The sequence below is a fragment of the Chaetura pelagica genome, unplaced genomic scaffold (assembly GCF_000747805.2).
Source record: "Chaetura pelagica isolate M959 unplaced genomic scaffold, ChaPel_1.0 scaffold21, whole genome shotgun sequence".
NCBI lineage: Eukaryota > Metazoa > Chordata > Aves > Apodiformes > Apodidae > Chaetura > Chaetura pelagica.
In genome coordinates this window covers 2,036,052-2,051,162 of record NW_009952251.1, presented here as the reverse complement: position 1 = coordinate 2,051,162, position 15,111 = coordinate 2,036,052, and the positions used below count along the sequence as shown (strand labels likewise).

The following is a 15,111-nucleotide window of genomic DNA, read 5'->3' as shown; positions in this document are numbered from 1 at the left end:
ATTCTTAGTTTCCTTTATTAAGCTTGGCACTTAGAGCTGTGCCTTTCCTAAAGAAAGCACTGATGCTAGACACAGAAAACAGTCAAGAGACATACCAGTGCACAAGGGCAAAACAAGGTTCTGCACAGCTTCCACACCAGAGTTTATCCTCTGAGTAACACTCCTAAGCCTGGGTGTCAGTTAAAGCTGTTGCATCCCTTATGGGGTACGTGCATAGCTCTTCTTCCTCATTCTCCATCATGAGAAACGTGTTGATTTTGTGTGATGGAAGTTTTAGGCAATTCATGCACTTATTGACAATTGAAGTATAAATGTTTTCACAGCAAAAATTATCAATTTCTGTGATCTGTGTTATTACTGCAAGCAATGGCTTCTGAGCACTTTTGTACGAACATGGCATTGCATGTGGAGTTGCACATTTTACATGGTTGAGCAGTTCTTTTAATATTTGCAATCCACTCTTAAAAATGTTGACTAGGAACAGATCCTAACTAGTGAAAAGGAAATAATCAGCTCTTGTTGCTCTCAGGAATTGCCACTTAAATGAGATTGTTACTCTCAGGAATTAACACATACAGAGCTCAGAATCTATCCACACCCCTAGAGTCTGACCCAAAACAACATAGAAAATCTGAACAGGCAACTTTACTGCAAACTTATATAACTGTCCAAATAAAAATTACCATTTCATCTGTCCTAGTAACAACAGAATCTGTGGTTATTGAGTGATACTAACTTCTGGAGAATTCCTTGCATAAGTTACTGTCTCAGAATGTGTGTCTTTTGACACCTATGTTGTCTGCATGGAAATATCTCAGAGTCTGAGGTTTGGGAAGATGTATTTTGACCAGGAAAAAAAAAGTCCTGTTGTGGGTCTAACAGCGTGAATATGAGGCAGTTTCATCCTGCATATTTAAAAAGGATTGCAAATATATTTTTGAACCTTCATGATCAAATCAAACACTTTCACATTATGAACTTGACACTTGTATTGAGAACTCAGACTCTATGTAGCTCCTGGAAAGAAAACATTCTTAAGTTAGATACAGCCAATCTTCAGCACTTGCATGTCAGGCAGACTTTTATTGACCTATTTAATAGTTTGACAAGAAAATATTTTGACATCAGTTTTTTCATTTGAAAAATTTCATTTTTCATTCACAGCAACCACATTAAGAAAAATGTATAACATATTTATCTTCTGAAATTATTTTCCATCCTTTTTCATACATCCAAGCATAAATAATTATTTCCAGGTGTTGATTTGCAATTAACTTAAATATTAAAAGCCTCAGTGAATTTTTAGAGTCAAAGTTTGAGGTAGGCCAAGTTTAAACTGCTGCTTTCAGATACTGTCTAGATTTAAATATCTTAACTCATCTTTCAGTCCTGGGCAGTCTGGATCCTCTATTGACTACACTGTTTGATGTGGCTGGTTCGAATGCTTAAGATGGTCAGTGTCAAATTTCCTAATTCCTGTTGCCACAACTTCATCTATTTTATTATGACAATCCCATTTTGGTTTGGGTCTCTAAAAGGACAAACTTCCACAAATGTCAGTGGCTCTAATTCTTTGTGTTATTTCAGTAATGATTTTTCTAATGTAGCTACACATACTCTTTCACTGTGTTATTTGGAAGTTATTCCTTTAATGCTTTCACTATTCATTCATTCATCACTTTATTGCCTGTTTCACACCATGTAACACAGTGATTAGAAAGCAATGAGTAATTTATGGGTTTTTTTAACACAGTAACTCAAGATTTTTATCACTAGTCAGTCACATTATGTTCAAATTAAGAAAGTATGTTTTTAAACTGCTTAGTTTCTTCTTTTATAGTATTTCAGAACAATTGTATTATAGAAATTAAAAAAATTAAGCTGGTTCAAGGTGAAAAAAGGGTGGTGCTGAGAGAACAATCACTGTGCTTGTCTTCCTGCTAGACACAGAACATCTACATAGAACAGTTTTTGTTGTTCTTTCTTGAATATGCACTTACATCACAACTGGTGGGTTTCACTGGCAGTCTTAAAGAAGTGAAAACCAAAGGGGTCATGGTGAGGAAAAAAACCCAACTCACTATCACTGCAGACATTTCTCATACAACACTGGAAAAAAAGCATGAGCAGGGCTGGGTTATCCACCAGCTTATCAGGGTGAGATAACCTCATTTGCTGACATATGAAAATAAAATTAAGGCTTCATTTTAAACTTGGTATTGTGAAGAGGAAATAGCTGCACTTGCTTAATTAAATGTGTCCCAAGTGCAACGGCATGACTTCCTCTTCCCAGCCAGATAAACACTTCACACTAGCCTAAACAAGTGAATTATTGCACCTTTCCTGCTGGGCTACCTCAGCACTAATAACTGCAACTGAGGGTTGCATTTGGCCTAAAGTGCTTAGATTAATAGTTTAATAGCCTCCCTTACAAAATTGTCCTGGTTTGAGCTAGGGTGGAGTGAATTTTCTCTTTGCTGATTTTTTTTTTTCCTTTTAGTGAACCTTTTTTAGCAGTGCCAGTGGGCTGATAACAACCAAGGATGCTTCTGAAGCTCATGTCTGCAGCTTCCCCCCCCCCATGGGGGAGTAGACTAGACTGAAGGCAGGAACAGCAAATCAGAATATTCTTCTCTCATAATATTTTCTCTATTTGGCTTTCAGTATAGGTTAAGACATCATGGAAGTCAAGCCTCTGGTTTCCTTTTTCTGTTTTTCTGCTTACTCTCACTTCTATAGCCCTCTCTTTGCCTCTATTGGTTTTTTCCATTTTTCTTCACAGCCAACATCTGAGGACCCCATCCTTGTGCCCGAAGCCGGGAGTCACCAGAAGGAAGAGTTGCTGTGAGAGTTGCTGGGGGAGGAGGGAGGGGGTCAGGTGTTGCACATCCCTTTATAAATACATATATATATATTCCCCTATCACTAATAATTAAAACAAATTTTGTTCACTTTTCAACCCAGAAAGCTATTAATGAAAATCTTAGTATCACCATGAGGTTGGCATAGCAGTGAATGCATCTGACCCACTGGATTATACTTTCTCCTCTCCCCCAGAGCTCTAAATGGGTCTCAGCCTTCCTCCAGAGCACAGCAGGCACTTCTCAGAAGCTGAGACATAAGCAGATTCCTCATACAACTGCTGCTTCAGGAAGCTCTCCTTACTTATACTTGAGTGTTAAGGGGGCCTGAGAACATCAAGCTAGCACCTCTCTTCTGAGAATAGAGAATCAAGAAATGGTAGAATGAGTGATCAGCACAGTAATTCTCTGTACTAGCATATTGAGAAAGTGCTGGCAGTTAAGAGTTAACAGAGATAGCTGTGCAGGCACAATGCTGGAACACAGCTTTGTCTAGCCCTGCAGGTTCTCTGAGCCTCTCCATTTAGTGCTAACACATGAAGAATAAGCTCTGTACACTTCTGCAGAACAATTCATATGGGGCCCTCAACATTACAGGTCCGAAGAAGTCAAGAGACTTCCCCAGCCTAACAGACAGAGATTCTGGCTCAGCAGTATGCACAAGCAATCCTTGTTCATTTTCAAATAAGAATTTTGGGAGACCTCTTTGTGATCCCAAATTTAAATTCTACCCTCAGAATGTACAATGGTGCCCATCAGAATTGCTTGGCTGGCTCCATTCAGGCCCATTAATTAAGATGGCTGAGTGCCCATTCACATGGTAGCAGACTATTTTCACTGTGTTGAACTGCCAAAAAGGTTTAGAAGAATAATCTGCACAGTGTTGCAAGCCCTTGCTCCTCTGGAGAAAGTTTTTTCCAGTACTTGATGAACACTACGTATCTATTTAATGTAAGAGCTTTGACAAGAAGTTACAGTTCTCAAAAAACACTGCTAGAAGTAACACTGATCCAAATGTTAGATAAATGCTTTATTTCCCAAACAGCAAATGCAGTAACATGAGAGAGATTTCAAAGGGACAATGACAACCTATCTTTTCTATGAGATGTCTGTCTTACTTCACAAGACTTCTGTAAGCACTGAAATTTGCTAAAAGGTAACCATCTACAGTCCCTTTACAACAGGCTTCATCCCAAAAGAGGTGATGCAACCCCCTTTAATATGGTAACACAAAGCATCTCAAACACCAGTAGATTCTCCCAATCAATTCTACAACTACTCCAGAACTATGAACCTCATTTCAGATTCTAGGACTGTAGCTATACAGATTTGCAGACAAAAGTTGCAGGAGTTTCACAGCTGCAGAAACAGCAATGCCACCCGACTGTCCTGGGGCAGTGACAAACAAGGCTTCCTGCACATTAGCATGTTCAGCTAGAAAAGGGCTAAATCATTTACCTTGTGGTCAAGCTGCTCAACAATTCTAAGCTTATAACCTTGCATGATTAGCTTTGTTTTTTTCTCACCTCAGTTTCACCACAAGAGGGAGCAAGCTATTACTCAAAAATAAACCATGACAGTTAGATCCACCACCAATCCACCAGTGGCTTCCTAGGCCCAGCCCAGATAGCAAAACTTGTGTGCAGCAGACACACAGCTGACGCACCATGATGGTCACAAGCATCTGCAGTTTATTATGGGTTACACTGCATTTTTATACTTTGCTCTCCTGTCCAGGCACCTTACGCTTCCTTCCTATTTGTTAACAGCTTCTGTTCACATGTTCTATCTTATTCTATGATAGGCTACAAGCTTCTTACATTTTCTTACAAGAATGTCAACACACATCTGTATCTCACATACCTTCTTTCCCTCAAACTTGTTTATCTCTAACAGTGAAGGATACAGCCACAGTTTGTTGAGATCAAGGCCACCTGCGGCACATAGCTGATCGCCCACACTTGTGTTCAGAAAAATTTAAGTAGAACACTCCAAAAAGTAGAGTTGTAAGTGCAGGAACTGCAAATGTATGCCTTGTTGTAGAAGAGAGACCATCTCCAGATGAAGAAGATTGCGCAGCTGCTGCACGTGAAGAAAAAAAATAAGAAAAAATCCACAAGATAAACATTTATCTATAACAAAGTTTATCAACATAGTTTATATTTGTCTTAGAGAAAGTTTGCATATGTACACATGGACAGTTTCCATATTAACATATAATTCTCTGCTTTCACAGAAGCTGAATTAAGTGTTATTTTATCCATAATCATTCCTATAGGCTTTTTCTTGGATGCGTAGCACCATTCTCCGAGCATAAAAATCTCTATATTCTTCAGGTAGCTCTTCAAGTGTTTTCAAGGCCCTGTCCAAGATCTGTATAGCTCTAGAGGCTGCTGTGGGATCTTTATTTCCATAAGTGTCACTCTTATCGTAGGAGTCAGTGCTTCCAAAAGACATTCAGTGCCACTCCAAACTCCTCAGAAATTACATTGTGGAACCACAAAGCTGTAGGAAGAGAAATGTCTAAAATGAAAAATACTATCTGAAACTTCCACATGACCCATAACCAGTGTCAGAATCACCCAAACTGAATCATGCCTGAATACACTGCATTGTACCAAATATAAGACATTCTTCAAAATGTTTACGTCAATCTATAACTTCACACAAAGTAGCAATTGCTGAAGTATAAAGAGATACTCAAATGCAAGCAAATGATAAGCACATGTAGGATGAAAATAAGGGATCTTCCCTGTTCACCTTGCTAATCTCTACTCTGAATGCAAATATCTGTTTTCATAGACTGAGTCCCTAACCTTGCACAGGTTGTCCAAGCACTAATGTAAACCACTGGCATCAGCCAGCTGACCCATGCAGGTTGCTAATCTTTTCATAGAGAAGTCAGGAGAGGTGCCTGAGGACTGGAGGAAGGCTAATGTCACTCCAGTCTTCAAGAAGGGTAAGAAGGAGGACCCAAGGAACTATAGGCCAGTTAGTCTCACCTCAGTCCCTGGGCAGGTGTTACAAAAAACTATTATGGATGTCATCACAAAACGTGAAAGCAAAGAACTTCACTGGGAGAAGTCAGCATGGATTCACCCAAGGGCAATCATGCTTGACCAACCTGATTGCCTCCTATAACATCATTACTGGCTGGCTAGATGAGGGGAGAGCAGTGGATTTCATCTACCTTGACTTCAGCAAGGCTTTTGATACTGTCTCCCATAAAATCCTCATCAGGAACCTCAGGAAGAGTGGGTTTGATCAGTGGACAGTGAGGTGGATTGAGAGCTGTGTGACAGATCTCAGAGAGTGATGGAGCACTGGAACAGGCTGCCCAGAGAGGCTGTGGAGTCTCCATCTCTGGAGATATTCAAAACCTGCCTGGATGCAGCCCTGTGTAATGTGCTCTAAGTTATCCTGCTTCAGTGAGAGTTAGACTAGATGATCTCTGGAGGTCACTTCCAACTCCAGCAATTCTGTGATAAGGCTTTTCAATTGAATCATCATGGCTGTGGTAAGGAAGCAGACATTTTTGCCTTTTCAAGTACATTTATAAAATAAATTTAATATGGTATATTTACTCAATTTCAATTTTAACTAAAAAGGGCTGAATGCCGTACTTACTGCAGCTCAGTTGCTTTTATGTGCTGAAGACATAGAAAAGCTTATCCTGAGAAATTAAAAAGAAGTTTCTTCAAGGTTAAGAAGAGGGTTTGCTTCTACTTTTTCCATAATAACCATTCACATTCCCCAGAGAACATCTCTTTTTCCAGTGATAAGGCTTCTAGAATGCTGACAAAGCTAGCAACATTCTCAAAAACCCCTATACTCCCCAGTCATTCTTAAGATCGTTGAGTGTCTCTTAAGTTTGGACAAGCACACCTACTGGCAAAGACAAACTAGTATCTGTACTGTAGAGAACAAAACTGAAATTACACTTGCTGAAGTTAGCAACAGTGAGACCTTTCAACAGTTGTGACCAAAAGTTTCTTTAGAAAGAGACAAATGGTAAGTTAAAAATTAAATAACAAGTCCAAGGCTGAGGTTTAAATCTTCCTAAAAACCTATTGCCTTCTTGTTTACTGGCCTGTTTATATTGCCCAGATAATACAAAAAGCAACATAATCTTCCACACGCTCATGATGAGTTAAAATTTTAAAATAGTATGAACTATGAATAGCTCAATAGGAATAAATAAATTACTTTCTCTTATCAGCAGAATTGTTATCTCAGCCCAGGAAGCATCTTTGTATTTCTAGCTTGTGCAGAAGTATTATTAGGACTTGCTTTCTCATTCCCAAAAGGTGATTCAAAATTTCTAGAAGGTCCAATAACTCTACCAGCTATAATTCTCATCAGTCACATGCCTTACAGTTCTTACGTGCCAGAGCTACAGATCAACAGAAATGGTACTTCACTCAAATTCTGTCATTAGAAAACTCAGGTCGCTGCAGTAATTTCAGATTTCACAAGTTAATTTTATAGTGCTAATCTATTAAGACAAATTCAGAAGCACACAGTGCAGTTGTGAGGGAAGATACCATTTGTATGCAGATATGATACCTGTTATTAGGCTAATTAGTAAAGTTAGAAGTAGACAAGTTTTGCCAACGTCTTTAGATGCTTCTACTTACAACACAGAAATGCTTTAGTAACATCTTACCATCCCTAGAAATGAGAATTGCAAACAAAACTGTTTAAAAAAACGTAACATGGTCAGGAACTATTTGTCACTTACCTGGAATAAATAACACATCTCCTGCTTCTAGAAAACATTGATAACGCTTGGCTTTCACAAAAAGAGGGTATTTATCAAAGTCTGGGTTATCCACATCCAGCACCTCTGATTTAGTACCTAGGAAAGTTTTCAAAAGTAAGCACTGCTACTCTTGCAAACAGTAACAAAGCATTACCATGTTGCTGGAAACAGCAGTTCTTGAACCAGCTATAATACTAGCTCATTGCTCTGTAATTCTTCCTAAAACCGAGCAAACCTGATGGCACTCCTTATTTACTGAAGAGACATATTCTCCTGTTGTCTATATTTCTCCTGTAACCGCAAACTTATTAGCACTAAAACACATTTTCCCGATATTTAAAAAGCTGTTTTGAATCCAGAGCACTGTACTCCTCCACAGTTAGGTGCTGAAAACAGAACCCAGCAAAGTGCTGTGCTCCTTCGCAAATTTCCTCACCTGCCCTGCTCAAATGGTTAGTTTGACTAAAGCAAAACACATCAGAATTATAGGACCAAATTACTTCCTTTATATCAAGACGTCTGATATGATTTTTTTTTCTACAGTGCAACACTTGTGAGCTGGAAAGGCAACTATGATCACCAGACTTTGAACGAGAAATCTGACATACATACCTGATAAATATAAATATGGCGCATCTCTAGGACTATACAAAATAACTCGTTTTTTCCCTGTTACTTGGATTAAGAAGTTATCCATTACCTGGAATAAGCATAGCAAGAGAGATGTCAGCCAACAGTTAAGAATGAATACGTAGCCTGTAACTAATCTAAAATACCATCAGCTTAAAAAAGGGAATTATTAAAATCTTCACATTCTAAGAATTAGCTAAAAGAGCTTTCACATACAGTTAATCTTAAATACTCCAGAATGTGAGTTATTTTATCCCCTTTGCTGCACATTCTTGACAGTATATATGGGAACACAATACTGCTTTTCAAAAACTTTGAGTATTTTCTTAAATAGGAATCAAGTTCTTCCATCTTAAAACACAGACATACCATACTTCAGACATAAAACCAGGAAAATACAATGAAAAATATATTTCAGATTCCTTTTTTTGTCAGTGTTACTTCTAGATCATTTTGCTGACTTTCTATTGATAAAGGATTCTTTTTCCTAATTATAATGCAAAACCTTATCTTTCATATAAATAAATTTATTCAGAATTACACCGTGCCATGTTAGAAGATAATCTTATTTGGAATCTACCACATTGTGGCAACAGACCACCCAAATCATTGTGCAATTACCAATAATTGGGCCATTAGAATAAAAAAATGAGGTAATCTTGGAAGACGAAAATGTTGACAGTTAACTGTGTTTCAGACTTTTGACTGAAACTCAAAAGAGAACAAAAAAAAAAAAAAAAAAAGAAAAAAAAAAAAAAAAAAAAGAAAAAAAAAAAAAAAAAAAAGAAAAAAAAAAAAAAAAAAAAGAAAAAAAAAAAAAAAAAAAAGAAAAAAAAAAAAAAAAAAAAGAAAAAAAAAAAAAAAAAAAAGAAAAAAAAAAAAAAAAAAAAGAAAAAAAAAAAAAAAAAAAAGAAAAAAAAAAAAAAAAAAAAGAAAAAAAAAAAAAAAAAAAAGAAAAAAAAAAAAAAAAAAAAGAAAAAAAAAAAAAAAAAAAAGAAAAAAAAAAAAAAAAAAAAGAAAAAAAAAAAAAAAAAAAAGAAAAAAAAAAAAAAAAAAAAGAAAAAAAAAAAAAAAAAAAAGAAAAAAAAAAAAAAAAAAAAGAAAAAAAAAAAAAAAAAAAAGGAAAAAAATCAAACATAATTTAATATGACAAGTATGGAATTAGACGTAAAACAAGTAAGATATCATGCCCACACAATACTTCTATTTAAAATTCACTGTACCACTGAATATGATTAATTTCACTATTTCAAAATATGTGAAGTTTGTCATAAACAGATCTTTTTCGGAGATTTGCACCTTAATATCTCAACTTGGTAATGCCATCTGCAACATTTTGTGCATAACACACGTATTACCTACATCATAATGTGTCCATAATTGTAATCCAGCTGAGCTGATACGGAAGACACTAGAGAAAAACTGTTCCTTCTCAAAATACTCTGGAATCTGAATATCTTCGGCCAACACAGGAAACTGCTTTTTGATATCTGCAATATCCTGAAACAAAAAGGACATAAGTCTTAGAGAACCATATATGCACACTAAATTAAGGGAGCACTTCACTACCATGTACCATCATATGAAACACAGGGCTAGAGCTTCAGTATTGGCAAATAGCTGAAAATAGCAAAGTTTTTTGGTGGTCACGCTTTCAGCATTGACTTGGTCAAAGGTATCAGAATAGCCAGGGATCTGCTGTGAATCATTCCTGCTAGGAATCACACTGAAGCTGTAAGAGATGATCAAAAATCCTGGTATATTAGTTTACAAAAAAAGCTAAAGAATGAGAGGTGAGGAATAACTCTTCAGTTATCAGCTAAGCTCTTGTATATCAGCAACTATTTCAGATGCTCTAGTTGAAATATTCTGATCTAAATCCAATTAAATTCACAGGAAAAGTGACCATAAACAAGTTGTATGCCTGTACTACACAGCCAGCAGATGAGAACAGGCTTTTAAACATTCCTAAAATGTTACTTTACAGTATTGGAACTGTGATGTCAAGTAACTCACCTTCCTAGCATCTTCACCCACTGATCGCAAATAGTACTTCTCATCCTAAAGAGAATACAAAAAGAGAATTGTTGGGGTTTTTTTTAATTAATTACAAAAACATTTAAACAAAGAGCCTGGTTTTCTCATTAATCTAATGCAAGGCTTTATTAGAACACGGTACAAATAAATGGCATTTAGGAATTCAGCTCCTTAGGTTTACTGCCTTTAGTGCTCCCTGCTGTTCACCTCAAGAATGAGGAAAATTAATTAACTGAGAGTAGAAGAATGAAGTCGGGGGAGACCTGTCAACTGCTTTAGCATTGCCGTCACTGAACAGGTTCAAAGCAAATGCTTTTCTTCAGTAGAATTTAAATTCTTCAGAATACTGATGCAGGGAGCTAATTCAATTGTCTTCAAAACTTCCATGCAGCATAAAAGGTAAGGCGTGTGTCTGCATTCAAAACCGTTTGTATCCTACTCACAGTTACCCGAAAAATCCCTAGTTTGACTACTGTTGCAGAAAGACAGCCATGCATTTGCCACACAAATTACATTTCAATAAATCTGTGTTTGTATTTTCCTAGAAGATGCAATCAAACATATATTCATTATTTTTTCTTGCAAAACACCTAAATGCTAGTTACCATTCTGAAGAGAGGTTTCATGTCTCAGTTTTATGCTGGAATTTTTTTTCATGTAAGCAGTTTTTGTTAACAGGAACAGGACCACTGAAGTTAACTACACTATGAACACAGAAAGCAATTTCCAAGAAAAAATATCTTCTCCTCACATCTTGCATGGCTGCAAGCCATGCAAAACAGTTAAATCTAAGATGAAGTGCTTTACTGAAGACTTTACATTCCAAACCATCGTTTTCCCCTCCATATACTGCCAAAATAACAAATATAAGTAACTGTATCACTAAGGAAATTACCTCAGAAAGAAAGTACTCCTTGTGTTTGACTTCAGCTGCTCTTCGTACAAATACATCAAAAGGCAGAGTTCTGAAAGATAAATATTTAAATTTATACAATGAATCAATATGCACATGGGTTTTTCCAGCCCAGAACCCACTCACTGTCACCTCAGCTGCCCCTTGACGGCAAAGCTCCACTTCTTGCTGTACAGGCCCCTGCTGCCTCTTTGCTCTGCCCTCTCTTTGCCATGACCTCCAGCCTTTCCTTCTGGTTTGGAACTTCCACATATGGGGATAGAAACTGCATCTAGGGAAGAACTGTATCTCGGGAAGAACAACCCCATGTATCAGTACAGGTTGGGGAATGACTTCCTGGAGAACAGCTCTGGGGAAAAGGACCTTGGGGTCCTGGTGCACAACAGGCTGACCATGAGCCAATAATGTGCCCTTGTGACCAAGGCAAATGGAATCCTAGGGTGCATTAAGAACAGTGTGTCCAGCAGACTGACAGACCCCTCTACTCTGCCCTCGTGAGACCTCATCTGGAACACTGCATCCAGATCATGAAGGACATGAAGAGAGTCCAGCATAGGGCCAATAAGATGACGACGGGAATGGACCATCTGCCCTATGAGGAAAGGCTGAGAGAGCCAGGGCTGTTCAACCTGGAGGAGTCTGAGGGGGGAACTCATAAATGCTTATGAATATCTAAAGGGCACATGTCAGGAGGATGGGAACAGACTCTTTTCAGTGGTGCCCAGTGACAGGACAAGGGGCAATGGGCAGAAGATGGAGCACATGATATTCAAGCTAAACATCAGGAAGAACTGCTTTCCTGTGAGGGTAACAGAGCACTGGCACAGGCTGCTCGGGTTATGGAGGCTCCTTCTCTGGAGACATTCCAAACCCATCTAGACATGTTCCTGTGTGATCTACTGTAGGTGATCCAGCTCTAGAAGGGGTTTGGACTAAATGATCTTCAGAGGTCCCTTCCAACCCCAACCACTCTGTGACTCTGATCTAAATGCCAGGTTTAAATTCTTAAGCTTTTTTACCATATCTAGTATAACTAAAGATGCAATATGCTGCTGCTTTTTTTTTTATTATTATTTTAACATGGTGACTAATCAGTGTTTGCAGTGGATGCCTGAAGAATTCTATCAAGACAGAAATCCTACCCTTACAAACCTCTCTGCTTTAGTAAATTATTCCAATTGTTCTAAACAGAATCATGTAACTGGTGAGGCTGGAAGGCATCTCTGGAAACCTGCCAGGTGAATCCCCTTACCAAAAGCAGGGTAAACTGCAGCAGTTTGCCCAAGCCACTGTCCCATTGGGCTTTGCTTATCCCTTCTACCAGAATGCAACCTACATCTGACAATGCTTAGATCACTTCTCTAAACATTTTAGGCATCTCAAATACAAACAGAAAAGCAAACAAACAAAACCAACCCTCTGTCTTCAGCTGAACTGTTGTATCATGCCTATTTACATTTGCTGCTGAAAAAAGTGAGATCATAGCTCTGTAACAGCTTAAACGGATGCATACTGGTGCTGCCACAGTTCTGCTCTTGCTGTCTACCCTATTCATCCCACCTTTTCCCTTACACTAGCACTGGCACTCATCTGACCTCATGGTGAACCTGCTAGCAAATCAACAGAAAAACAGGTTAGGAACATAGAGCTTACACCAGGACTGCAGTGCTACTCACATCTATCAGTTCAAAATCATTGAACTGCATGTTAAGTCCTCAGTGTTTTTTTATTTCTACGTATTCTCTCTTCATACTAGAATGAGGCACTTGCTATGGACAGGGTCAGTCTTCTGAATTTCAAGTGAAGTAGATGAAAGCCCTTACACCTCCTATGATAAAGCACCATCAGAGCACCTCCATATGGCTGTCTACAAACCTGCTAAAACTGGCACACCAGATCAACCATATGTCAATTCACAGCAAGGGATATTATAATAAAGAAAAAAAACAGAGCAGGGAAAATAAAAATGAAGATGAGGTGAAGTCATTCATGTATAACCTAATTCCAAAGATTCAAAAGTTCATTATGCAGTGAGCAGAATACAGTGTGACTATAAGGTGTTGTTTTCCCCTGAACAACAAGCTCCACTCATAGACTTGTAGCTTGTTTAGAGCATATGTTCCTGTCTTCTTATAAGTTTAACAGAACAAACACATTTGAACAACAGAACTTAGGGAAATAAAACAATAACTGAAATAAAGACATTTAACCTTGCAGAACAATGCAATGACTAGATTAGTTGAACTCTGAAGAAATGTTTTGGCAGCTACATGAGAGGAACTTCAGAGGAGATCAAGACTTTATGTGACCCACATCGAGATCAAAGAGCTGACAAAATGTGTGCTATACAGCAATTTGAACTTTCTGAGAAATGCACATGCTAACTTTGTAAGAGGCTTGGTTTTAATTAGTAACACCTCTCTAGAGTGGAACAGCATGCCTGCCACATCCCAGTATTCAGCAAGGTTCAGACATACAGTGAGGCAGAAACTAGAACTATTTAGTAACACTGAGAAAGCATCATGTAACTAGAACAAAATAGCATATCCCCTAGTATCAAGGCATTTGGGATTTTTTTGTTTTATTTTTTCTTTTAGTAACACCAGCAAATACCAGGCTAGTATTTCATACAAGAATACTCCATCAAAGTATCTTTACAACATTTCTTCATTTCTATGTCCCTGTTTGGTCCCTCCTTTCCATCCCTGTAGTATTTATTCAGGATGTTGAGATATTTGTGGAATGAAAAGATGAGGGGGAAATCAAGAACAGCACCTTGACACATAATTTAAAGTCTATGCAAAGTATCTTCATGTTTCCACTCTCAGCTTCAATCACATGCTCTATAGGTCTTAAAGTTATAAGCACATGCCTTTAAAATACAAAAGACCTATAATTAAGTACCTATACACAAAGTTCTTACTGAGGAAATCCATCTGTGGCACCGCAGAAACATGAATCTTTACTTCTTTAGGTCTTTCAGCTTGGCTCAAGTAATCTACTGTCCACTTCGTGGTGCAAGAGCCCAGTTCCATTCCTGTCAGCACTACTGGCTTTCTCTAAGGACCAAAAAAACACGAAATGGTGAAATGATCATAGCATCCAGTGAAAAAAAAACCAAAACAACTAGAATTAGATTTTCAAAGTACATGCAAACAAGTCAGTTGAATACTAGGACCTGCTACACAAAGTTGCAACTGATCTGTTCACAAATGAACAGAATGAATCAGAATGCTAAATGTTGAAACAAAATCCAATAAATCATGCAGTTGTTTCTCTGTTTACTACAGTCTCTTTCCTAGCAGGTATAAGGAAAAATACAGAGAGGCCAAGACAATTCTAACATGCACTTTGTGCTGGAGCCATTGAGGCATCCAGCCAGACTGAGGAACGTCTTCAGTCATTCCAGCCAGAGCTTAGCAAAAAACAGTCAAAATACCATACAGTTAAGGTGTAGACTGTGAGCTGTAGTGGTACTGTATGTTCTCACGAAAGAAGCTCTTTCACCTTAACGCTCCTTGCTGCTGACAACCACAAACAGGTTTGATTCAGCACATACAGACAAAACCAGCAGAGAGACACTTCCGCTTTGAATTGGGACCTCAGAGAAAAAAGGAAGCAGCAATGACAACGCAATAAAACCAACAAACATACGTTTTTTCAACTACTGTCAAAGGAACGAGCTCACAGGGATCAGCTGTCAGAGCTCTCCAGCATCGGCGAAGGGATTTGCCTGTAGAAGCTTCTAGCTCCTAAACCCACATCCAATGTAATGAATTTCACTCTTGGGAAATACAAACCCAAACTTGCGGTTGCCACCCTCTGCTCTGCCAGGCGAGGAGGTGTGACAGGAAACCCTCTGGCTGCCCCGTACGGCCCCACTCGGTTCCCACTCACTCACAGCGCCC

General features: G+C 38.1%; 1 protein-coding gene across 1 annotated transcript; it reads right to left on the bottom strand.

The window, feature by feature from the left end:
* Window positions 1–5,117: 5,117 nt before the first annotated feature.
* On the bottom strand, window positions 5,118–14,256 carry TYW5 (tRNA-yW synthesizing protein 5). The gene is given in 8 exon segments (XM_010007355.1): window positions 5,118–5,301; window positions 5,303–5,366; window positions 7,603–7,719; window positions 8,236–8,323; window positions 9,616–9,753; window positions 10,270–10,314; window positions 11,186–11,255; window positions 14,108–14,256. Coding segments are annotated over 8 exon segments (837 nt in total). The 5' UTR covers window positions 14,239–14,256.
* Window positions 14,257–15,111: the final 855 nt, after the last annotated feature.